We start from the raw sequence: 26,614 nt of genomic DNA on the forward strand, positions 1-26,614 counted from the left end.
AAATATAATTAATTAATTGATGATTTCTTTAAAAAACAGAAAAGCCCAACTTGCAGTGACTTTTTGTTTTAAGTGAAAGCACATTTATTAAGAAAGTAAAGGAGTCAAAGAATAGCTCTTCCTGGGCAGAGCGCCTAGAACTGGGTTTCTTGTAATTCTCCAATAGAAAAGAATTTCAGACACAACAGTGATATCTAAATGAAAACAAAAAAGTCTAAACATTAACTCTTATGCACCCGAACTTACAGTCAAGTGAACGAAAAGATGGACGATGGTGAACACACTGTTGTGTCCACCCCATCCTCCATCAGCTTTTCAGTTGCTCTCCGCCTCAACAGAGATCGGTGTGCCACTAGGCCGGCGTGAATTGTGCTTTCTCAGCCCTTTCACTGATTTATCCTATAAAGAAACTATCTTCAGCTTGGGTTTGTCCCTGTTGTGTTAGAAATTAGCCATATGTACTGCTCTAGTCATCTGAGGTCCATTTCAGAGAGCTTCCCCCGACTCCTCAGTATCTTTGCAAGTTATGTTGAGAGGTGTTTCTTTTTTTTCCCCATCTTTTTTTCCCATTTTGAAAAGTACAGACATATATTTTGCTAGCCTGGAAAGTGTTTACCCTTTGCCCCAAACCTTTGAAGTATCAACTGTGCCGCCATTAAAATGGGTGGGTCAGGCAGTTGTGACTCTCAAATTGTGGTAAGTCTCTAGCGATTCCTGGCTCTGAGCAGTGTGGTCACTGATGGTAAATCAGGAGTGCAGCGTATACCCTGGAATAGTTGAAGTGATGGGAACACACTGAGAAAACATTACAGAAACATCCGTTTTCAAAGTGGAAAATGCCAGTCACTGGAAGAAATACCTAGAATTTGATCACCACCAATTCCAAGTACATTTTTATGCATTAAAAATTAAACTTGCAGTGGGCATCTGACTTAGTTTTCTTGGATGTCCACTGAGAAATATGAAAGCAGATTGCCCTGTTTTGTCAAAAATCAGCATGTTTTTATTTTGGATGTCTTAAGAAAGGAAAAATATTTTGTCAACCAACTAATTATTTTCTATTTTAAAAAATGACAGATATCTACTATTCAGGGAATGTATGCAGGAGAAAAGCTTACACGTTGAATTGAAAGTGAAAATCATTGGGTAGTATTTGTTAATTAATTGCGTTGATGATGATGTTAGCCTAGCTTTTATTTGATTATAAGCTTTTATATGTACACACACACACACACGCATATACACATATATACATACGTGTGTGTGTGTGTGTGTGTGTGTGTGTGTGTGTGTGTTTTCTTTCAGTATGGTCCGTATTCTGATGTCTCAGAAATTACCACTGCTGCAGGACCCCCTGGACAGTGCAAAGCACCTTGTATTTCTTTTACGCCTGATGGATGTGTCTTAGTGAATTGGGAGGTAAGTCAGGCATATTCTGCTTCAACTTCTGTGTTTTCTATTTTATCTACCCCCAAATACAAATACAAGTTATAAGGAAGCTACAAGTCCAAAATGCACGTGCAGATGGTTTTATTTTTGCTCTGTCTTCTATGGTAATCACCCTTGGTACTTACCACTTGCTTATGTCATTTAGTCAGAATTGGAAATTTTACCATAGTCAGAATTGACAGGAAATTGTTTCTCATGCGTTTCTTTTTAAAAAATTTTTATTTTTAAATTTCTAAATTAAAGAAACCGTTTTTGTCAGTACATAGTAGGTGTATATGTTTGTGATCATGCCTTTCTTTTATATGTATTTGGAATATTCTAGAGCTTGTGGCTCTCTCCCATTTTAGTTCATTGAATACAAGTGCAATAGGGTTCTTTTCTCAGTGGAATGATTAACTAATTTCTGCCTTTCCAGAGTCCTGATAGTTCTGGTGCTGACATCTCAGAGTACAGGTTGGAATGGGGAGAAGATGAAGAATCCTTAGAAGTCATTTATCATGGGACAGACACCCATTTTGAAATAAGAGACCTGTTGCCTGCTGCACAATATTGCTGTAGACTACAGGTAGGTTGACATTATTTGGATGTTATTCACAAGGACTGGTGTTCCATGAAAGAGACTTTGGGAAACCCACTCAAAGGCTTGTGATAGAGGCTGTCAGGAAGGGTCATATGGAAAAAAAGAGTCTGTTTAAATGAAAATAAATTTGGTTGTTTTGGTATTTTGCCGTTAATTTGCTCTAGGAAATTCTGAAACTCGAGCAAAACCAGATTCTTCTCCATTCTACTTCTCACCACCCTTGAATCTTGTCTGTTCATCAGTTTGCTGAATAAATGACCCAAGTCCAAGGGAAAGATTACACAGCTGCTTAGGGAAGGAGCCTTCTGTCTCATTCCCCAGAGATGCACATTTCAGTGGGAGAGACTCTTAGAACTGGCAGAAGACAGAAAATTATTTTACGAGTTGTTAAATGGAGCCAAAAATAATTTGGACTAGTCTGCATTAGATTACAGGACCCCACCTCCTGGAGACAATTATCAAGGCTGGTTATCTGTAAGCTTCCAATTGGGAGTCCAGCTAGAACAACCCCCCAGAGTGACAAGAACCATGGGTTTACATTTATTTTACTCACTTGGATATGTTATTATTTTTTCCATGTAAAACCCCAATGTCTCAAAAAAACAGAGTTCTTTATTCTTCTCTTTCCATTTGTTGAGTAACATTTCTTGAGCACTATAGTACTTTGTACTAGGATGAAAGGAAGATCAGGAAGAGAGATAAGAAGATTACCCGGATGTGGTTATCGACCTTGAAGAGCCTGTCTTCATACACATTTAGATTTGAATAGATAAAGAAGCAGAGATGCCAAAGTCCAGTTCCCACCTGATTTAAGTTATGGATCAAATTGCTTATTACAAGTATACCCAATGTCTCTGGCCTCTTTGGAGAAAATATTCCCTTCATAACTTAATTTTCCAGATCAACTGAAGCATTTCTGTTAAATTCTGAAGTCTGCTTTATTTGAAACATTTCTGCTTGAACTCTTTTGTTACATACCTTTCTGGCTTCTCGAATGAAGCACCTGGGATGTAATTGACCTTTGACAGTGAGTCAGTGTCACAGCAAATTGTCCGATCTTTATAAGAGTGATGCTGAGTCATTGGGGAAAGGTTAAACGATGTGCCACCCTCTTGTTTTTGTATCAAGGCAGGATATAAGTAAAGAGCTGTGTGCCACCCCAATAAAGAGCTTCACTCCGTTATGGTTTTGGTGTTTCTTTAAAATGTTACTATATTTCCTCTTCTCTCTTTCAGAGTATATGTTGTCTTAGCGTTGATCTCCCAGAGCTGCATTATAAAAGATACATTAATAAGAATAGAACCTGCATGATAATCTTGCCTCCTTGTATTAACAGGAGTAGAAATATATTTTTCAAATGCTTATACTTATTTATAATAAAGTGAGTTAGACCTTATGAAGGGGGTAGTCCTTTTAAAATTACCACTGCCATGCTAAAGGATTATTGCCAGTAAAAGGGTCTCGTATATTGATGTATTGCTATTTGTGGACCAAATATGAATTATTTTCATTCAGTATTATTACAAAGTCAAATTAAACCCCGATACTTTTTTAATATTTGGCACCTTAAATATTGGCTGGGCATGGTGGCTCACACTTGTAATCCCAGCACTGCAGGACGCTGAGGCAGGCTGATCACTTGAACTCAGAAGTTCGAGACAGCCTGGCAGCATGGCAAAACCCCTCCTCTACAAAAAAAAGTAAAAAAGTTAGCCAGGCACCTGTAGTCCCGGCTACTCAGGAGCCTGAGGCGGGAGAGGTCAAGGCTATAGTGACCTGTGACTGCACACTGTACCCTAGCCTGGGCGACAGAATGAGAGCCTGTCTCAAAATCATAATAATAATTTAATTATTATAATANTTTTATAGAAATTTGGTGGAACATTTCTTGTTTTGCTTAGGAATTTTTGAATTTTTATATTCTTAAGACTATTTTAATTAAGTACCAATGCAATTCTGTTCATGGGCATGCTATTATTTAGGAAAAGATGATTTTGGATTAAATTTTATTTGAAAACTGGTAATAAAAAGTAGTGTAAATCAAGAAGGGATTTCTATAAAGCCAAGCGAGTTAAAAGAAAGTAGTTACCTGGAATAGAAAAAGAACATTGGAAGAACTGGTAAGATTCTAATTAGGTCTGTCTGTAATAGTATAGTACCAGTGATAATTTCCTAGTTTTGGTCATTATTCTGTAGTTCTGTAACATCTTTCTCTTCGGAAAAGCAGAGCGAGAGATACACAGAAATTTCTGTGTACTATTTTTGCAACTTTTCTCTAAGTATAAAAATCGTACAAAATAAAAAGGTGTTTAAAAAAATAAGAGAAAATACAATTTTGTTCATGATTTTCCCAGTGGGAAGGAAGGAAGGGTAGGTCTTACTGTTGGCCTGATGCTCTGCCAGGATTTTACGTATTAACCAATTTAATCTTTACAGTAATTGTATGAATTAGGCATTATTGTCCCCGTTTTACAGCTGAGGAAACAACCTTAGGGAGATTAACTCACCTAAGATCACACAGTTATTAAATAATGGAATCAAGGTTTGAACTAAGCTCCAACTCTTAAAAGCCTTCTTCTTGTCCTTCTGTGATGTGGTGATACAAAGCTTTAGTTGATACAAACATCGGGCTTCATGATGTCCTATTTTTCTGCCCCTGTGATAAATTTATATCAGTACCAAAATCTCAAAATAGGTACTCATAAAATAATTTGTGATGTTAAAATTTTTCCAAAAAGAGACTTGAGGTGTTGTGGTATTGTAATCAAACAGAAATAGATACAACAAAATATTACAGTAGAGTTTCAGCTGTGAAACTCTGTTCAAAGAAATGCTTTAAGCTTGCTTCTTTGAAATTAAGAAAGGAGTTAAGTTTTGTTTTAGACCTTGATTTAAGAGCTCAAACTTAGCCAGGCGTGGTGTTGTGTGCCTGTGGTCCCATCTACTGAGAACGCTAAGGCGGGGGGATCAATTGAACCCAGCAGATGGAGGTTGCACCACTGAACTCCAGAGTCAAAGTGAGACAGTCTCAAAAAAAAAAAAAAAAAAAAAAAAAATTTAGTTATGTAATTCAATCTCATAAGCTGTCCAGTAAACTAAACGAGAACTAAGTTTTAGAGTACATTCACTTTTGTAAGAAATCTGCCAAATGTTTTTATAAGAAAGAAAGAAAATCTTGATGACATTGATGGAACACACCCTGTTTCAAGTACAGTTGCCAGAAATACAACAGTGAGCCAGACGGGCCACTTTGCTCTTACGTAACTTGCTTTCTAATCAGAGGAGTAGATATACTATATACTGTGTCAGTGATTAAGTGTCATGATATAAAGTATAGCAAAGAAGGGAAATGTGGAAGACCGCAGGGGGAAGGACCGCAAGCTTCAGTGTGTTCAGAGAGGGCTCGCTGAACAGGTGACATCTACAGACCTCCTCTCAATGAAGGTGATGCAGCGAGCCCTGCAGATGTCTGGAGAAACAGCTTTCAGGACAGGAGGAGCAGCCAAGTGCAAAGGCCCCGAGGAGGCAGCGAACTTGGTATCCCTGTGGAGCAGCAGGGAAACCAGGGTAGCTGGAGCCGAAAAGTAAAGGCGAGAGGAGCAGGCAGTGAAGTCGCAGTGCCACTGGGTTTCTGAAGGGGAGTGGTGGTGAACAGCAGATCACGTAGGGTCTCGTAGAGTTTTGTGAGAACGTCAAAGTTGATTCTGAGTGAGATGGAAGCCCACTGAAGGAATTTGAACCAAAAATCCCGATTCATGTTTTAACTGAATCACTCTGATTGCGGTGAATGTAAAGTGTTTGGCAAGGGCCAACATAGATGCCAGCTAGGAGGTCATCAGAATAACCAGATGCGAGAGAGGGCTGGAGTACAGTAATACAGGATGGCTGACGGCCTAGAGAGGGATGTGAGGGGAAGAAAGGTGTCCAGGGTTGACTTAGTTCCGACTCGCGTGCTCTGAAGGATGAGATAAACCACAGGAAACGCAGTCAGGCTTTTGTAAGGAGGGACGGGATGGGAATGAGGAGCTGTGTGGACATTTGCGTTTGAGATGCCTATTGCACATACAAGTGGAGATACTCAGTAGTTGAATACAGATAACCCTAGACCGGTATTCGGAGGTCTGGGCGACACATCCGAATTTGGGAGTAGGTTATCGGTGGCATTTACTCCTTGAGACAAGATGACATCTCCAAAAGTTTGAGTAGAGGTAGAAATGAGGAGTTACCCAAGTACCGAGCGATGATACTCACCAGCGTTAAGAGATCAGGGCGATGGTAGCAACCGGTAAAGGTGATTGAGAAGGAGCAGCAGGTAAGGTAGGAGGAGAAACCAGTGTGGCATCTTGGAGACCAGGTGATGAATAAGCACGTGAAAGACTGGGCGTGATCACATTGTCAGCTGTTGCTCTTGGGTAGAGTCAGGTGAGTGCTGAGGAGTGACTTCAGGTATGAGTTGTTTATTCATGTGGAAAGTAGTAGACGCCTTTTCCAGAATTCCTATTGCTATTCCAGGGCAGCTCTAGACTTCAAAGTCGGATGAACTGGATTCCAGTCCCAGCTTTGCCTCTAAATCTGGGGCCTAAATTATCTAATCCGACTCTTGAGTTCTCATCTCTGTAAAAGGCAGATAAGAATACTTACCGTTTAAGATCTACCATGGAGGTTATGAAAATCACGTAAGACGACGTATAAACTGAAATAGATCATGCAATTATAAAATGTTATTTTAAAATTATTTTTCATAAGAAACGATGGTGGCCATATTTTGCTTTAATAATGGGAAAAATGTGGTTGGCATTTTTTGGAAGGTGGTCAGCGGATAGTGGACATTTTCTAGGATTTATTTCTACCACCATGTCTGGAAATAGACAGATACTACCTTAGATTTGTTGAATGGCAGCTAACTCCGAGGCATCAAATGTGCTGATGGTGTACTACGGCCTTTGTCTTGCTGTTCTGTTTTGTAGGCCTTCAATCAAGCAGGAGCAGGGCCGTACAGTGAACTTGTCCTTTGCCAGACACCAGCGTCTACCCCTGACCCTGTCTGCACTCTCTGTGTCCTGGAGGAGGAGCCCTTCAACGCCTACCCTGATTCACCTTCTGCGTGCCTTGTACTGAACTGGGAAGAGCCGTGCAATAACGGATCTGAAATCCTTGCTTACAACATTGATCTTGGAGACACTAGCATTACCGTGGGCAACACCACCTCCCACGTTATGAGAGATCTCCTTCCAGAAACCACCTACCGGTGAGTGCAGGGGAGGAGAATTCGGCATCAACACATCAGCACTTGGGGCTCTAAGTAAATCTGTCGGAGAAAATTCCCAAGTGAATGTCAATCTTCCAGCTGTTTTTAAGAGCCCAGATGTGCAGGGTACTGTCCCACCTTGATCCCTAAGGCCAGAAAACCTGTGAAAAAGCCACACAGTTCAGGGACTCACTGAACTGTTTTGTGTTCACTCTGACCCACACCCATCTCCACCCTAGAGTGGACTCAAATCCTCAAGTCCATCCTCTGAACATTCAAGGCAGAAATTATAAAAGGGCTTTGGCAATAGGATGGCCCAAGAATTTTGCTTCTTCCAGATGTTGTGCCAACCTGAAGGGTGGCTTAGATGATGGTGGAACTGTTAAGATTTTTAAAAGGCTGGCGTTGGAGATATGTTGACTTTTGTTAAACAGCCTGTAGTTGTTTAATGACTTCTAAAAATGTATCGAGAGTTCAAGGGCTCAACTGAGGGAGCACATGTTAAGAATCATTTGTTTCCTAAGGAAATGCCAGGTAACAAATGAATTTAGCAAAAATACCTTCCACATCCAGAAAGTACCTCAGAGGATCATTCTGTTATGGAGAATGTGAAATAGTTTGGTAGTGTAGGAACTATGGAAAGGTGAGCTTAGATTTAGATGGTAAAACCTCAAGACTCTATTTAAAAAGTATTTAATGAATGTGGCATAAGTAATTTCATTCAGTATTAATGTGCCAAGGCTAGTATATTGAGCTGAATGTGAAAAGAAACTCACATTGGGAGAATGCCTTTTCCTTACAAGATAGTTTTGAAGATACCGTTTTAGACAGATTACATGGAAATCGAATGGCTTTAGAAAAGGCAAATCATTGGTCCTAGTCATACAGTATGATCTTGGCCAAAAAAAAAAAAAAAAAAACGTTTAGACAGTCTTTGCTGGCCAGTCAACAAATTATAAATTGGACATTTCATACTTGACGTAGTAAAAATAATTCATATTTCAGCCCAACCTGTTTACAGCTTTAGGAATTTTAGTTTCCATAGTACACAGCGGGTATACTATATAGTACTAATAGAAGTCTGGTCAACCCAGAGTCTTGTTGTTTTATGATTCAAAAACATAGTTTCAATAGCTATAGTGAAAATACAAAATAAATATTTCAAGGAACTAAAGGTATAATTTTGGCCCAATCAACTTTTACTTAGTCCTTTTTCTGTTCTATAAATTGATTAAAATATAAATGCACAGATCATGATGTTCTAGATAAAAACATGGGGAATGAAACATTTTAAGCAGGCCATGGAGCTTGGATAAAAGACTTGTTTCTGGGGCTGGGTGCAGTGGCTCACGCCTGTTGTAATCCCAGCACTTTGGGGGAGGCCAAGGTGTGCGGACCACAAGGTGAGGAGTTCAAGACCAGCCTGACCAACATGGTGAAACCTCGTCTCAACTAAAAATACAGAAATTAGCTGGGCATAGTTGCACACGCCTGTAATCCCAGCTACTCGGGAGACTGAAGCAGGAGAATTGCCAGAACACGGGAGGCGGAGGTTGCGGTGAGCCGACATTGTGCCGCTGCACTCCAGCCTGGACCGCAGAGAGCGACTCCATCTCAAAAAATAAAAGACTTGTTTCTTTTTTCTTTTCTCTTTTTTAAGCCTTCAGCAGTTATATATTGTTCTCACACCAAGCATATTCTTTCTCTGTGTTGCCAGGACAGGGTTGGACACCTCTTTAGTAAATTTACTAAGGCAAAAAAGTTTTTCAATGGATCAGTCATTTCTCCATGGGTGCTGTTACAGCATATGACTTACCCATTGGCTTGCTAATACGCTCTGTAGAAATTTCATTGGAATTACAATACTGCTTTTAAGGGCATTCCTTTAAGTTTATAATGGAGTTAGAAATTGAATTTCTCCTTTAGTTTGAAGCAAAAATAATCACTAAAACTGAAAAACCTAACTTTGCTTTGCGTGTTTTCAGCCAGGTAGCCATAGATTTGTCAATATAAGAAGGTCATAGGATCACCTGGTTTCACCCCTTCCCAGTCCTTGGCTTGAGCGTCTTCAGTGACAGGGCCAGTGGGTCTAGCTTCCACTTACCAGGCAGTCCATTGTATTTGTGGATAAACCTGTCTATATCTAAAATCAACTCTTGGCCTTAGAACTTGACCGCAGTGATTCTCAAAGTGTGGTCCGTGGACCAACAGCATTAGCATCATCCGGGAATTTGATAAAATGCAAATATTCAGGCTCCACCCCAGACCTACTCAATTTGAAAATCTAGAGGTGGGGCCTAGCACTTGGTGCTTTAATTAATCTTTGAGGCATTTTCGATGCTTACAAAAGTTTGAAAATCTCTACTTTAGAGCAGTGATTCTTAAATGTCAATGTATGTAAGAGTTGCCGGGAGAATCTTTTCAAAATCCGGGTGTCTGAGCCTTCCTCCTGTAGACTGCAGTTCAGCCAGCCCCAGAGGGGGCCTAAACATCATTATAGCGTCAGCTGTGTCTCGTTTCATTGCCCCACCATCGTTTACATTGTCTTTACTAGCGTGGCTTATCTGTAACTGCCTCCATCCTCTCCTCTGAATGTTTTCTGGTCTTCGATGGCCTCTCTGACGTGCGGTGCCCAGACCTCCAGGAATGGGCTCAGAGGACACCAGGACTGTTGTGTTCTCCATCCTGAGCAGTTAGTGAGGCTGCCCGAGATTACTTTTTTTCAACAACCTTATTATATGCCTGACTCATACTGAGCTGGCAGGCAACCAGGACTTAAAGTAGATTTGTTTGTTATGCTCATTTGTACTCCTTTTGCTAAGTAAAAAAAGGCTTAAAAATCACATGTATTGAGTCCTTGCTATATGGTAAGCACTGTGTTAAGCTGCCAAGAAGTGAATCACAAAACATTTTGTCGTAAGGAGGTGAGGTGGGCTTTACTAGGAGACAAGTTCTGAGTAGTTGGGTAGTAGCAGACTGGAGTCAGACAGCCTTGACTTCAATCCTGTTCCTCATTTATTGTCTCTGCAACCTTTGGCAAGTTATTTAAGCCCTCTGTGCCTCCGTTTCCTGACCAGTAAAAGAAGGGATAATAATTTTCATTGCTTAACAGAGTTCTTGGGTATTGTAGATGAGCGGTCAGGTACCTAGTATGGGGCCTGACACAGAGTAAATAAATTATCAGTAAATCTGTTGTTCATGTTTGGTAGGGAGGAAATGAACTGAAGGATGGGTTGTGACGAGATTACAGGTAGGAAGGTTATCCATAGAAACCTGGCATCATCCTTGAAGGTTTTTTGGCCTTCAGAGCAGCGTACGAGAGGAGCAAGTCTCAGTGCCTGGAGCTGGAATGGTGGCGTTGGTGTCAAAGGACCTGTCAGAAGCAGGAACTTGGTGGCAAGCCAGTTCTGATGCCCACTTCAGGAAGCCTTCTGGGAATAACTTTACTCTGAGCACATCTTGTCCCCGCCAAAAGGGATTTTCGGTATTTGTTATGATTTCATACTTCAGACGTTTTCTGATGATATTCTCTTCTCTCCTATTTTTCTTAATTAGATTATAATCTGGGGTGGGGTGTTGTGAAAACATGCCCATCTTTTGCTTCTGAGGCCGCCCCTACCTTCACCTGAGGGCCCTCTCCTCCGTCTCCCTCCCACCCACACTCTTCACATCCTGAGATCCGGGATGGCCAGTCCTGATGGGGGAAGTCTTCCCAGCTTGTTTCAAAAGCCATTCTTCTTTTAATATATTTTGTAGTAGAAATTTGATTTCGTATATGTATATAAACTGCATTGTAGAAGGCTGTGGTCTTCGAAAGCAGGAGTGTATTTGGCATATAAAATTCAATCTTTTAATAGTGGATTTTTAATCAAAATTTATAAAGATTATAGTTCTTTAGTTGATTTGCTTAATCAATATATTAGTATATTGATGGATATCACAGACTCATGGACACATCAGATTTTTCACATCAGCCTGGCCAAGATAGAAATTGCTTGGGTTCACATCACTTCTCCAAATTGGAAAGGCAAATGCCACTTGTTTTTGTACTTAATTTGAGGAACTGAAGGTTTTTTAAACTGACATAATGCAGGTTAAAACAAAGAGACCTGCAGATTTTATCTAAGTTTCAAGATTAGCATGTTACTTGAGCTAAAGAGAAAACTTCTGAAGTTTGGATTTGGGATAGACTTTAGTTCATAAAACTTGAAACTCAGTTTTTATTTTCTGAGGTGAATTCGTGGAGTGGTTGCTCAGGTTAATGTTTGTTTTGCCCATTAGTCCAATGTCACCTCCTACTGGAATTAGGAAATTGTTTTCACATGCTGTTTTTCACCCTAAACCAAAACAGATAGTAACTGTTAGTCCTCATTCAGTGTCTCCGCCTCCTGTGCTCCGAGGCCTTCCTATTTTCCCCAGAATGCAACATCATCTCGTTCCATTTTATCAGTTCCTTGTTTTTTTTTCAATTTTGAAAGTTACATCACACTAGAAATAATGTCAGCTCAGTGCATCGGCTATACAGATAAATGTTCATGCATTTTTGCTGAAACAAAGTGTGTTTTTATAAAAATGTAGGATAGGTTGAATTGAGTATTTTAAAATCTAGGTAGTTGGTTTCAGGGCCAGTTGCTGTTTAAATAAAAGTGACGTAAACTTGTTGACTCTTCTAAATGCCTGCTTTTGTGGCAGATGGGCATTGTTGAACTGAAAGTGTGGTCTGAATTAAAAATGATCATTTGGCGGGATCTGTAGCCATATTTGGTCCCTGCTACGCTGTGAGAGTCTGGTGCGTCAGATGCAAAAGGCCTTTGCACCAAAAGGGGGTCCCGTTTGCACCTGGATCTACCTGTGTCTGGCGTGACCTAGCCGACCTGCAGCACCTTCCCCTGTAAAACAGACAAAGTACCTCCTACCTTACGGGGTCAGCATGCAAGTCAGAGATGATATTGTAGATATCAAACCTAGCTTCCAACCCTCAGTAGCCACTGTGTCACTTAGATCAAATTATTTAACCTCTCAGGGTTTAACTTCAGTTTCCTCATCTCTCAAGGCAGATATCATGGCAGTTCCCGCTCTGTAGTACTTTTCTGGACCAGAGCAGGTTCTCAATGTGTGTAGTGATGCTTGCTATTGTTTTCTTCAGTTCCTGAGATCTTTGTCCCACGCCCACCTTCCTGAGGATGGCTTATAAAGAAGCCCATCCTTTCAGCCGTTGCTGGGTCCTTGGCCATTACTTGGAGGAAGAAAAGACAGAGGTGGGATAGCAAGTTACTCATGTTACCAAGTGAGGTGGTGTCATAGCGCAGCCGCAGTGAAGACGTGCCACTGTGCCACCACTGCTGGGAAGGCGTCACGCTCCCAAAAAGGACATCAGGATCGTGACTCCAGAAAATTAACACTTGAACGTTTGCTAGTGCTTTCGGCTACCTTGAGAGATGAGGCACTCTCTCCTGATTTTATTTTGGAGTATAAAATACTAAAAATCAGAAAGTGCGTCTTACATCCCTTATCTTAGTTCAGTAATCGTCTTTGTAATTGCAGGAAATAGTCACTGTCCCCATTTTATAGATAAGAACACCTACTTAAGAGTGTTCGGTAATTTCTCCAAGGTCTCCAAAGTGATGAGCAAGATTCCCAAAGAGGCCACACCGCTAAAGAGTATTAAATGTTAACGATAATATTCGTGGTGGTGGTGGTGGTGGTGGTGTGTGTGGGTGCGTGTGCGTGCGTGAAGATTATGTGCCTAGCAAATACGCAGTGAAAGATTAGAGAATCATAGAGCTAAAGATGTAAAGAACCGAAATACTAGAGAAACTTTGAGAAAATAAATGAATTTCCAACAGAAATATCAAATCTAAATGTATTTTTATATCTTGATACTTGTATCTTCTAAACTATTTCTAAATTCTCATAAATAATTTAAATGTCTTAGCATTCTTTTTCTTGAGTGGAATAGAACAGCAATCTCAAGGAACTCATTACCTCATTTTGTCTGTGTGTATTAAAGTAGCTAAGAGCTGTTCGGGCAGCACAGAGCGCAGGGTGGGACCACCTAGAACACAAGCCGAGCCAGCAGATGGCAGAAAGCGTCTTGGCCTCTGGCGGCTAGGGAATGTTTGTATCTAGCATAAAGGGAAGGAATGGTGGTTTTGGACACTGGAAGGACTTTCATGTAAACCTTGTCAGTGAGGAACTGTGTTAGATGATTGAAGAAAGACTAAAACTTAATGTCCTGCTTAATTCCCTTTTTCTGAGAAGGGAAGTGTGACATGGTAATTGCCCCGTAAACTGCATACCTCGACCATACCTTGGCTTTTCCGTTAAAACTGCTCTCTGTAACCCTAATGTGACAGGCAAGCAGTCCAAACCCACGCCATCTTGGCCCCTGCGACTTGTAGTAAGTAACTAAGGTCTGTCATTTCCACCCTACCCAGACAATGTGTAAACTACGCTTATCTTGACTTCCGTGAACCACTTAAGTAACAATGGGAATGTCCAAAGTCCCCTGGCCCTCACCCCCTGCCCAGGAGGTGATTTATGGAATATCCAAAGTCCACTGGTCCTCTCCAAAGCCCCTCACGCTCACCCCCGCCCAGGAGGTGGATGTCCAAAGTCCACTGGCCCTGGGAATGTCCAAAGCCCCCACCCCCACCCCTGCCCAGGAGGTGGTTTATGGAATGTCCAAAGTCCCCTGGCCCTCGGAATGTCCGAAGCCCCTCACCCCCACCCCTGCCCAGGAGGTGGATGTCCAGAGTCCCCTGGCCCTGAGAATGTCCAAAGCCCCTCACCCCCACCCCCGCCCAGGAAGTGGTTTACAGGCATAAAAGGTCTTAACACCCTCCTTTCAGGGCCGTGGGTTGCGAGTCCTCCGTGGCCGCCGGCAGTAGAGACCCTGCAATTTGGCCTAGTCTTTGTCTCAGTGGTGATTTCCCGCTCGCTCGATCGCAACAGGAAGGAGGGTAGTAATTTCTGCCATCATGATGACTGCCTTTTTAAAAAGATTTTTCATTTCCAGTTGCAGAAAAATAAGTTACATTGCAATCATAGAAACTCTTCTCTTAATACCATAAAGCAGTCTTATAAGACTCATGTGGAAGGCAAGGAAGGGTTTTAGTCTCGGTGTTATACTGAGAGACTTAAATTGCTTTATCTACAGAAGACTCGATGCCGCCCCCGTGTAATAGTCTGGGAAAAGTAGGCCCTTTGCACTGGAGTTTTTGCTCTACTTTATCAGAGATGAGTATCTACAACATTCCAAACCATGAGGCACATACTTACCTGGTTTTAGATGATTTTAAGTAGAGCTGCTGTAAACATTTGTGTGCAGGTTTTTATGTGAACGTGAATATTAATTTTTCTAGAGTAAATACCTAGGATTGGGATTCCTGGGTCATGTAATAAGTATATATTTAAAAAGAAACTGTTTTCCTATGTGGCCTTACGATTTTTCATCATCACCAGCAAAATAGGAGAGTCCCAGTTGTACCTTATCCCTGCCAGCACTTTAACAAAATGGTATTACATTGTGGGTTTAGGTTGCATTTTCCTAATGGCTAATGATGTCAGACGGGTTTTTCTGTCCTTATTTGACATCTGTATGTCCTCTCTGGTGGAGTGTCTATTCGTCTTCTGCCCATTTTTAATGGATTGTTTTCTTAACTGAGCTTTGGGAGGTCATCATACATCCTGGATGCAAATCGTTTGTCAGATGAAATATTGGCACGTATTTTCATTCTGCCTGTAGTTGTTTTCATTCTCTTAACAGTGCTAAAGTTTCCAATTTTGATGAAATCCAGTTTTTCTTTTTTTTTTTAATTTTATGTAAGATCATGCTTTTCATGTCATATTCAAAAACTCTACTTAATTCGAGGTGACAGAGTTTCTTCTGTGTTTTCTTCTTAAAAGTTTAATATGCTACATTTAGATCTGTGGTCCGTTTTGAGCTCAGTTTTGTGTAAGGTGCAGGGTTGAAGATGTGGTTTATTTTCCTCCTATTGATATCCAGTTATTCCAACACCATTTGCTGGAAAGACTGTCCTTTCTCCATCGGACTGCTTTCGCACCTTTGCCAAAAGTCAACTGGCCACGTTTGTGTAGGCCTGTTTCTGGAGTCTCTATTCTCTTGTATTAATCTAGATGTTTTTCTCTTTACCGGTACCACACTCACTGGATTGCTGTAGCTTTATATTAAGTCCTGAAATCAGGTAGTGTGATTCTTTAAACTTTATTCTTTTAAATTTTGCATTAGCTATTTTAGTTCCTTCGCCTTTTTCCACAGAACTTTTTTTTTTTTTAATTTATAAAGAAAAGAGACTTGTTTGTCTCGTAATAAACTGCAGGCTGTACAAAGTCTTTGGTTCTATAGGCTATACAGAAAGCATGGTGTCAGCATATGCTTCTAATGAGGCCTCAAGAAGCCATTAATCAATCAGTTCTCCTAGACCTCTGGAGGGGAGGGGCTCTGCCTCCAAGATTTCCGAAATGCCTGTGAAGGATTTTTCCCATTATCTTGAATATTAGCACCAGGCTCCCTTTTAATCAGGCTCATCTCTCTAGCCATGGGTTGCTCTGTAGACTGCCTTGATTCTTCTCCTGAAAATACTCTTTTCTTCTCTACCACATTGCCAAGCTGCACATTTTCTAAATTGGTACTCTCTGCTTCCCTTTTAATTATAAGTTCCAACGTTAAGTCATACCTTAGCTCCCATATCTGATCATAGGTTGTTAGAAGCAGCCAGGTCACCTCTTGAACACTTTACTCTCAGAAATTTCTTTTGCCAGATATCCTAAGTTATCACTCTTAAGTTCAGCCTTCCACAAAGCCCTGGGACGTGGAAACAATGCAGCCAGGTTCTTTGCTCCAGTTCCTGAATGTTCCTCATTCCATCTGAGACCTCATCAGCATGGCCTTCACTGCCTGTATTTCTATCAACACTTTGGTCATGACCACTTAGTCTCTAAGAAGTTCCAGGCTTTCCTGTCTTCTTCTGAGCCCTCCAGATTCTTCCAGTGTCTGCCCATTACCCACTTCCAAAGCCAGCTCCACATTTTCAGGTGTCTTTAGGGCAACCCTCTACCTCTCACTACCAGTTTTCTGTTAGTTCATTTTGTGTTGCTCAAACAGTTCTCCCACCGCAGCCTACTGAGTACTGGGACTACAGGCATGTGCCACTATGCCCACTAAATTATGTTTTGTACAGATGGAGTTTCCTATGTGGCCCAGCCTGGTCTCAAACTTCTGGACTCAGGCAATCCTCCTGCCTCAGCTTCTCAAAGTGCTAGAATTACAGTGTGAGCCACTATCCCTGGTCTAAAATAACACTTTGTATGTACGTTTTAACTCTTTGATTTTAAATTCATAGACGATAGAGGTAATAGCTTTCTTACCCATAACTCTGTGCTGCACATCGTAAACATCCAGCTAAGATTTTCACACCTCTGGATGGCATTGTGTTACTAGCAATATCTACATGCTTAGCTCTAATTAAGGACTTACAGAGATGGTTGGATTAGGCTGGCAAACGAGAGACATGAAATGTCCTGTTGGTGAATTGTCCTTTGTTTTTGACTCTAAAGGAGACTCATTTGTTCCCCTATTTAGTTTACTCTCGATACCTCACCTACTTTCAAAACTTACCACGAGGTAGGTAAAGGGTAACTAGGACAAAATATAAAAACGCATCTTTAGGATATCTTCGCCGAGACAACAAACCTATTTTTTTTTTTTTTTGATTAAAGAACTAAGAGATATCTTGCTATGTGCTTTTTTGCTATTATTTTTTAAATGGAGAGTATAGTCTGTGCACTGAGCTACCCAGTGCTTCTTTTTGTCTTTAGTTACTTTGTTTTTCTTCGTTCCATGTTATTGGCTTAAAAGCAAGTAATAAATACTACACTCAGTGTTTATTTTGAATGAAGAATTGCTGCTGTTTAACCTGCATTGTCGGTTTTTTTTTTGTTTTGTTTTTTTCCTTTCTCTAGGATCAGAATTCAGGCTATAAATGAAATTGGAGCTGGACCATTTAGTCAGTTCATTAAAGCCAAAACTCGGCCATTACCACCCTTGCCTCCTAGGCTAGAATGTGCTGCTGCTGGTCCTCAGAGCCTGAAGCTAAAATGGGGAGACAGTAACTCCAAGACACATGCTGCTGATGACATGGTGTACACACTACAGCTGGAAGACAGAAACAAGAGGTGAGGTGGAGGCGACGATGCTCCTGAAGCTTCTGTGGCTTTGGCTTGTGGGATGAAATCTCAATTGTACATTCCTGCTCGCATGCACTAAGACACCCTTCCTTCTTGTGCAAAGGTTTCCTTTGACTTAAGTCCTGCGTTTTATACCCAGAGTTCCCTTTATTCTCCATTTGGAATTTCTAAACATTCTAAAGATCCTGATTTCCCTATATGGGATAATCGGCACTTTTTTTTTCTTTCATCAAGCCAGATAATGGAGAGAAATTATCTAAAGAAAATTGTCAGATTCGTAATAGCGTTATATTAGTCATGAGTGCAGAGGAAAATAAGACTCAGGAAGAGATGTTACCTCTTTAAATATTCAGTAACCATCAGGACAAACATGTTTACCAATGTGAAATAGCTGTGGGTGATGTACAGTTGTGGATTGTACTCTGAAACTATGGGCAGTGCAATATCAAATTAACCAGCGCAAACAGGAGATTCTTCGTAAGACTCCATGCCCAGGAAACACTCTTAGCTGTCGAAATCAAATGCAGCCTTTCACTAGGATTTGTTTCCCCTAACTTCATTTCCTCTGAAAATGGCCGATCAGAAGACAGACAGCCAAACTGTATTTGGAAATAATCTGATGTCAAGCAAAAGTTAACAGTGACAGAATGTTCTGTTACCAAAAGCCCTCATCAGAGAATCCGATAAAGGGGATAGGAGATCACCATGAAACCAAGACAGCTAAAATGCTGATCAGTGTCACGGTAGAAGCATTTCTGTCATTTCCTTTTATGCATTATACTATTCTGTTCCTTTGCACACGGAACCTGTTCTAGTTACACAGAAAACCCCATTCCAGTCTCCACCCACTACTCTGTAGTCGGGCACTTGGATGGATTTCAGTGCAGAGGGGCCCTGTGGGCCTGATTAAAAAGCACACAAGGTCCTATCTCTAGGAGCATAATAGCAATTTTTAAAATGGCCATAGAACGTTAGCGTCATAGGAAAAAGTGCTTTGGGAGTTTGAAGGAGGCAGAGACCATCTGGTTTAAAAGATCAGGAACGGTTTCTTGAAAGAGGTGACATTTGAGCTTGGCTTTGAAGAACCTGGCAAACCTGGTAATTTTAACAACAGAACAAAAAGTGATTATCCTCTTGAAAATGAGTTCTAGTGAAGAAAACACAGAGAAGGAAGGCTTCTTTTGATAGGTTCATGAGAAATTAAATTCACACTCACCGATACACAACATCATTCATCTTACTGTGCTGTGTGCCTTCAGATGTGTTTTCGTGGGCTTATTATTTTACTGGTCAGCGACAACGCAACAGGAGAGGGCTGGCAAGAACAGGAATTGTGAACTAACAAAAATCACAATACATGTATAAAGCTAGCATTGGACATTTTTAAATGTCTTTTCATGTTTTTCCAGGCCTGTGGCTTCCATTGGTGGTAAATCTTTGGAAAATATCTTCTAGTTGCGCTGTTTTAGAAAAAAAAAAAAGTGAAGTACAGAAAAGTTGTTAAAATTGGTAGCTAGCCAAACCGGGGTAAAAGCTAATGCCTCTCAATTCCCAGTGTCCTGCCTCTACTGCTGTCTTAGAAATACAGGAAGTGAGGCCGGGCGTGGTAGCTCATGCCTGTAATCCAAGCACTTTGGAGGCCAAGGTGGGCGGATCACCTGAGGTGGAGTTCAAGACCAGCCTGACCAACATGGTGAAACTCTGTCTTTAAACAACAACAAAAAAAGAAATATGGGAAGTGAAGGCTGTGCCCCAAGAAGGACACCCCCTCTTGCTACGACCCTGCCCTGTGTGGGGCAGCCGTCCACTGTGCCCCATACAGAGAACTATATAGACGTGTAGTCTGATCCAAGGTTTTACATGACACAGCAGCTCCTGGACACAGAACAAAAGCTCCCCGAGCACTTTTCCAAATGAGTTTGCTGGCATGAGGCATTTAAATATGCCAGACAAAAAATAGTGCAGAATCTAGTAATCAATACATGTTATTTCTTCCCCTTTCAGAAAGCCCAAGGCTTGCCTTGTTAGTCAAACAAATGACTGGCCTACATTTAAATGACAATTTAAGAAAACTTCGCATTAGGAACAGTATTTTTCTTAATTATAGGAGCTAGAGTCCAAATTTGTCTTTTTAAATTAGATTTGCCAAGGCTCTCAGAAAGTTATTAAAGTGATGGGAACAGAGAGCCTAATAAATTCTCATTCTATTTGTGAATACTTTTCCCGAGATTGAATAGAAGGAAAACAGCCTAATTTTAGTTTGAAGATGACCTTCTTCAGTGTCTTGAAACTGAACCCTTGCAGTGGGTGGCCCATGGAGTTCAAGCCTTTAACGTTGGAACTTGACACGTGGGGAACGATTGGGACTGGATACATCATAATGCTTATGATTGGCATAGTCTCGGTCAGTGTAGTCTCCTCAGGGTTCTTTAGGACTTGGCGTCCGCAGTTGAAAAGAACAGTGTCTCCTTCCCAAGGGGCAGCTGTCTTTTTCACTGACCTTGTTGCTAGAGGAGCGTCTACTTGTAAAGCACATATTCTTTCGCATATGCTGTATGAATGTGGCCAAAATGAGATATCCCGCTTTTGGCCAGGACGAGAACCATAGATAGCCTTCATTGTTATTTTACTTTCTTACCTGCGGGCTCTCAGAGAGATTTTTTTCCACTTAAATTTGGGCGTATTTTATGTAAATAAAAGGTGTCCCAAAGAGCATCTTGCGTGAACCCTTCCCCAAGACAAATCAACCTAAAATTCATCTATATCACCTGGACTTGCTGTATTGAAAGGATTTTCCCCCTGGAATAGGACATTTGCTTCCCATCTATTCTGGCTTACCATACTGAAGATTCCCAGTCCATATTTATGTAGGAAGCAGCTTTAAAGTGTTACCATGAACACTTTCTGCACAGGCTCTGTGGGACTTTGAAAATAAAGCTGCCGATGTCTAAGTTGGGTGGGAGTCCTGGCCAGCTGTTTACATGTTCTTCTTAGCACTTAAAGCGTATTTTGTAACAGAAGAAAAATGAAAATTAATATATCTGTGCTTGGTAATTATCAGATTAAAGAGTTGAACTATTGCTCTTCACATTTCCTCATTCATTAAATAAAGGGGTTAAACTATAAACTAGGAGATGATCTCTGATGTCCTTTTACCTTTTCACCTTAAAGCAGCAAATCGGTGTAGAATATTCGTGAATTAAATCCGTTACGAAAAGGCGTTCCTTGTAAATGACTGGGGCGTGTTGCCCTGTTTTCTTCATATTTTTAGCGTCTGCTAGTCATAAGTAAGAAAATAAGAAGAGAAATACCAACTTCCCTTAAGAGTGACTACATGGTGTCTAAAAACCCCTAAGGTTCTGCACCTGTGATGTGCTGATTCACGATGTTGATTTATATACCTCTCACTCAAAACATTTGAAATGACCCAGAGATTTATAAATACAATGTTTAGCCAAAAATGTTTTTAACATTCTAAAGGAAACATATTTTTATTGTTTTGCTGTAGTCATTTTTAAAGCCTTCCTCCCAGGAAGCTTCTGTTTATTGCATGCCCACAGATCTCTAAGCCTTGAGAGCTTTGTCTACATTATTTAGTTCTTGAATAGTAGAAAGTAGGCTTTCTACCAAAGCCTTCTACCATTTAGGTGAAAAAAAAAATACATTGTTTCTGATAAATTGATTTCAACTTACAATTATTGGAGTTTTATGCGTGAAGTAGAGGCACTGTTTAAGTATTGGATGGACAAAGATGACTAAGATGGATCCTTGCCCTTAAGGAGCTCACAGTCTGGTGGGTGATGGTAGGACACAGATGCATTAAAGCAAATGATGATGTGGAAGGCCTGAAGATTGACACGTGTACAGGGTATAGAGGGAAAGCTGAAGCACGGCCTCTAAGGTAGGCTTAAAATCAAATAAACACAGAAGGCTTCTTAGAAAAGCTGACAGGTTGGATGAGTCTTAAAAGGATCCGTCTTGTAACCTTATGCCTGGGGAGCCTTGGGATGAAGACCGTGATGAATACTTGGGATAGGATGGAAATTACAGACACATCCTCCAAAGCACAGAAAGATGCCCTGAGTCTTTCGCCAAGTGACTGTCTCTATTTTGTTATTTTGAGACCTGGTGTTTTTTTCCCCTTCAGTTTGGGCATATTTCTTGTAAACAAAAGGGATCCCAAAGAGCATCTTGCCCAAATTCTTTGCTCCAGGCAAATCAGCCTAGAATTGATCTAGATCACCTGGACTTGTTGTGTTGCAATGATTCTTCCCCCTGGTGTAGGACATTTGTTTCCCATTTATTCTGGCTTACGATACTGAAGATTCCCAGTCCATATTTATGTAGGAAGCAGCCTTAAAGTGATGGTTCATGTTTATAGAACTAAGTATATTCCAATGATTAGATTATGATCATTCAATCAGCGATTTTTTTTTTTCTTGAATTACTGTTATGTGCTAGGCCTTATGAGGTATATGGACTATCAGACCTTATTTTGCTGAGGGAAATAAATTAACATTAAACAATAAGCAGACAGTATAAGATATTTAACGGCAAAACAGAAATTAAATAAGTTTGGCCTTAGAGTGATTAAGTCTGTTATTCTTAACAGATGCAGCACAGAAGTTACGAATGTCTTTGGTTCCCGTGTTATACAAGAAAAATATATCTCCAAAGTAAACATTTCCATAAAACTACACTAACCTAATACAGGCACTAGAATAACAGGATCAGCGTGTGCGTTTTCAGATTGTAGCGCTGTGCCGACGATTTTAAAGATGTGTTTATCTGTGTTACTGAACTGAAATGTTATGCTGCCCTAACAGAATTGGAGTTGATGCTGCCCCTTGTCCTGACCCCCGTGGGCCTATGTTCCCTGATAATTGTACACAGCACTGAGAACGTAAATTCCAGGAATGCATTTATGGTTAATCTGCTACTGAGGTTTAGTCAGACAGCAGTGTTTTTTAAACCAAGGCTCCCATGAAATTGGGCTGGGGGAAGACAGGTCTGATAGAGCCGATAATTACCGCTTGTCCGCCATTAACTTAGCCCTTGTGCCCAAGACACTTTTCCTTTTGGCCAGCAAAATTGGAGGGGCCATGTCATGTGGACGGGGAGCCTGCCTCTTGGCTATTAGAGAGGGACAGAAAGAATCTGCGTATAAAAACCCTGAAGCAATACACACTAGGCAGCTAATAAACGTGGCCGGAAACGTGAGCAGCATAGCGAGACCCTTTCTCTAAAACAATCCTTAAAGACTTAGCCAGGCATGGAGCCGCACACTGGGTCCCAGCTATTCCAGAGGCTGAGGTGGGAGGATCCCTTGAACCTAGGAGTTGGAGGTTGCAATGAGCTGTGATCGCACCACTACCCTCCAGCCTGGGCAACACAGTGAGACCCTGACTCTTAAAAAAAAAAAACAAGCCAGGCGCAGTGGCTCACGCCTGTAATCCCAGCACTTTGGGAGGCCGAGGCGGGTGGATCACGAGGTCAAGAGATCGAGACCATCCTGGTCAACATGGTGAAACCCCGTCTCTACTAAAACTACAAAAAATTAGCTGGGCATGGTGGCACGTGCCTGTAATCCCAGCTACTCAGGGGGCTGAGGCAAGAGAATTGCCTGAACCCAGGAGGCGGAGGTTGCGGTGAGCCGAGATCGCGCCATTGCACTCCAGCCTGGGCAACAAGAGCGAAACTCCGTCTCAAAAAAAAAAAAAAAATGTCTGGAGTATATGAGCACTGAGGAGGTATGAACTTTCTCAGTCTGCCTATTGTAGAACAAACTCCTACTTAACGTTTCTCAGACCATATTACTGAATTAAACGAAATAGACCTGAGGCAGCCAGCTCAGGACCCGGCCCTTAAGAAACCCCCAGGATTTGTTTCCAGTGCTTCTCTGACTAGTCCCTGATCCCTATGATCGTCTTTGTTTGGTAAGTGATATTTTCATATTATATCCACCAGAAGGCTGTCATGATTCTTGACATGGGTGTCAAATCTCTGTCGAAACCGCAGATCTGTTGCTGGATTTCTAGGTGACTAGAGGCATATTCCTTGCATTCTTTTTGCCTTAATTTCCCCTACTACAAGATGCGAATAATGATAGCTATCTTCAGTCCTTAATTGATGGAGGAAAAAAAAAAGATTTTAGAAACATTTTTGACCGAAGGCAGTGGCTCACGCCTGTAATCCCAGCACATTGGAAGGCCGAGGCGGGCAGATCACAAGGTCAGGAGTTCGAGACCAGCCTGGCCAGCTTGGTGAAACCCCATCTCTACTAAAAATACAGAAATTAGCTGGGATGGTGGCAGGCGCCTATAGTCCCAGCTACTCGGGAGCCTGAGGCAGGAGAATTGCTTGAACCTGGGAGGCGGAGGTTGCAGTGAACTGAGATTGTGCCCCTGTACTCCAGCCTGGGCAACAGAGCAAGATTCCATCTCAAAAAATAAAAAAAGAAAGAAACATTATTATTTCTTAGAAAAGGATCATAAAAGTTTAGCCTTTGAAACAAAAGTAATTTAGGCAGTCTCAGGCTAAAATGTCCAGGCACAGGCAGAGGTGAGAGGTGGCAGATGAACTATTTGAGATCTTAAATGGACCAGAAATAGAAGTCAGATTACAGTTTTACCTCTCATTTACTAAAAACAAAAATAACAGAATGGAATTAGATAACATTTTTTTTTCAGGTTGAGACAAGGCCGCTAAAACAGAAGTGGGCAAACAGAAATTTGGAAAACTTTGGGAATAGCATCCTTGAAGATGAAGTTCACTGCACATACTTGAAAGCTAAGTAGGAGAGCAGGAATTTGCAAGCTTTTCAAGTGGTCTTTAGAAATTCTAGTCATCCTGTTTTTGAATATAAATCAATCTCCATTTTAATATATTAATGTCTGAAGTATAAACAAAAAGAATTTTTTTTGTTTTAGTCCTTTATTCTTTGTAAAGAATTTCCACTATCAGTAGGTATAGTGAAATTTTATCTTTTAGAAAAGGAGCATGAAAAAATTCAGCCCCTTAATGAATTACAGCCTGATTACTCACAAGCCAAAAGGTCCATATATAGCCAGGGACAGAGGGTTAAGAAATTAATCCCTTTTCTCAATAGCTGTTGGCACGTTCATGCTCAGTTGGTAAGTGGGGACCCTTGCCAAAATGAGAATCAATTTAGGTATCGTACCTTCCCTGCCTCAGGTGTCCCCACCTGATGCCATCTGCTTCTCCATAGACATGATAGGACTCTGTGTTCTTGGCAGAGTGAGGGCGAATACTATTCATTTCTATTTTGAGCACTGTTCGTTTCCAAATGCCACCTGAGTAATGTAGGAAATTCTCTCCCTCTCCTTCTCCCTCCCCCTCTCCCGCTCCTCCTCTCCCCCTCTCCCTCTCCCTGTGTCTCTCTCCCTCTCTCTCTCTCTCTCTCTCTCTCTCACATTCATACACATACACACACACAATCCATAGAGTCCAGGGAAATTAAGAAAAAAAAAAAATGTCCATTTATCCTTTTAAATGAATGTTGCTGTGCTGAGCTGTTGATTTGTGATATTGTGAAACGTGTTTTGAAAGTGCCATTTGCAGGTCATCTTAGGTCAGGAGGTTAGAGCATTCTGTGGAGTTAATATTAATGGGTTGCTCTGAGCCTGTAGTTGGCCTAGGGATTATAAGGTAATAACAAGGTAGTAAATGTAGAAACATTAGCATTCTCTCTTATTTTCCACCATGAATTTAAGTTATAGGCCAGTTAGAGCATTCTTGGATTTTTTTTTCAAAACAAAACTCTTTTAAGGAAACATCCTAAAGCTAAATTCTTCATGTATATTATTATTTCCCCCATAGTGATTTAAAATAAAGGAACATTTAAAGATTTAACATGATGGGACTTCTTCCTTCAGTTGCAGTTGCGTGCAAAAAGTCAAACAATGTTAAAGCCTAAAATACTGAAATCAAAAGTAAGCCTTCCCCTAGAATTTCTGGAAAATGCCCAGAATCTGTTGTTTGCCTTCCTAGTACATATTCGATAAGGAGTCATAGAATTTACTTGGAGTCTCATAAGAGTTCCTGCCAAGCGAACAAGACAGTTGTTGTCTGGCAGCTGAGCTGTAGAGAGTTATCTGACTTGTTCAAGTTCACAGTGAAGGGAATAGGCATTGCATTCTGGCTAAGGTCTGCGTATGTCTTTCTTTCTGCTCTTGAAACCTTGCTCCATCCCGCTGTGGGGTACTCCAACAGGCAAGCAGAATAGGCAAAGTCATTCGGTATTCATAGACATATAGAACTTTGTTTTTCATTTTTAAATATTTTTATTTTTTTAGAGCAGTTTTAGGTTCACAGCAAAATTAAGCTGAAGGTACAAAGATATCCCTCATCCTCACCCCCACACATCCACGGCCTTTCCTGTTACCAGCATCACCCACAACAGTGGGACATTGGTTACAGCTGATGAACAAGACATTGGCACGTCATTATCACCCAAATTCCATAGTTTACGTTAGGCTTTGCTCTTCGTCTTGGTCACTGTATGGATCTGGACAAATGTATGTTGACGTGTCTCCACCCTTATAGTATCATGCAGAGTTGTCTCTTCAATATCGATGGGTGATTGGTTTCAGTGTACACCTCCACCTCTGAAATCCACGGAAGCTCCAGTCCCTTGTATAAAATGGCATAGTATTTGCATATAACCTATGCACATCCTCCTATATATATACTTTAAATCATTTCTAGTTTACTTATGATACCTTAGATAATGTCATCGCTATGTAAATAGTTGTTATACTGTATTGTTTAGGGAGTAAAAAGAACATGTTCAGTATACATGCAGGCATCCTTTTTTCCCCCATTATTTTCTCTCTCTTTTTTTTTGGGGGGGGGCGGAGACCGAGTCTCACTCTGGCCAGGCTGGCGTGCAGTGGCGCTGTCTCGGCTCACTGCAACCTCCGCCTCCTGGGTTCAAGTGATTCGTCTGCCTCAGCCTCCCAAGTAGCTGGGATTACAGGTGTGCACCACCACACCCTGCTAATTTTTGTATTTTTAGCAGAGACGGGATTTCACTATATTGGCCAGAGTGGTCTCGAACTCCTGACCTCATGATCCACCCACCTTAGCCTCCCAATGTGCTGAGATTA

At 41.1% G+C, this 26,614-nt stretch overlaps 1 protein-coding gene across 2 annotated transcripts in view; it reads left to right on the top strand.

Moving 5' to 3' along the window:
• Positions 1–26,614, top strand: part of FNDC3B (fibronectin type III domain containing 3B) — a 374,192-nt gene that overhangs the window by 323,627 nt on the left and 23,951 nt on the right. For both annotated transcript variants that reach the window (XM_017529886.2, XM_017529887.2), the window contains exons 20-23: positions 1,306–1,419; positions 1,865–2,014; positions 6,997–7,277; positions 17,262–17,474. In XM_017529886.2, the coding sequence (XP_017385375.1) occupies positions 1,306–1,419; positions 1,865–2,014; positions 6,997–7,277; positions 17,262–17,474 (758 nt within the window). The remainder of the gene's footprint in view (positions 1–1,305; positions 1,420–1,864; positions 2,015–6,996; positions 7,278–17,261; positions 17,475–26,614) is intronic.

The sequence above is a fragment of the Cebus imitator genome, unplaced genomic scaffold (assembly GCF_001604975.1).
Source record: "Cebus imitator isolate Cc_AM_T3 unplaced genomic scaffold, Cebus_imitator-1.0 Scaffold61, whole genome shotgun sequence".
In the NCBI taxonomy this organism is placed as follows: domain Eukaryota; kingdom Metazoa; phylum Chordata; class Mammalia; order Primates; family Cebidae; genus Cebus; species Cebus imitator.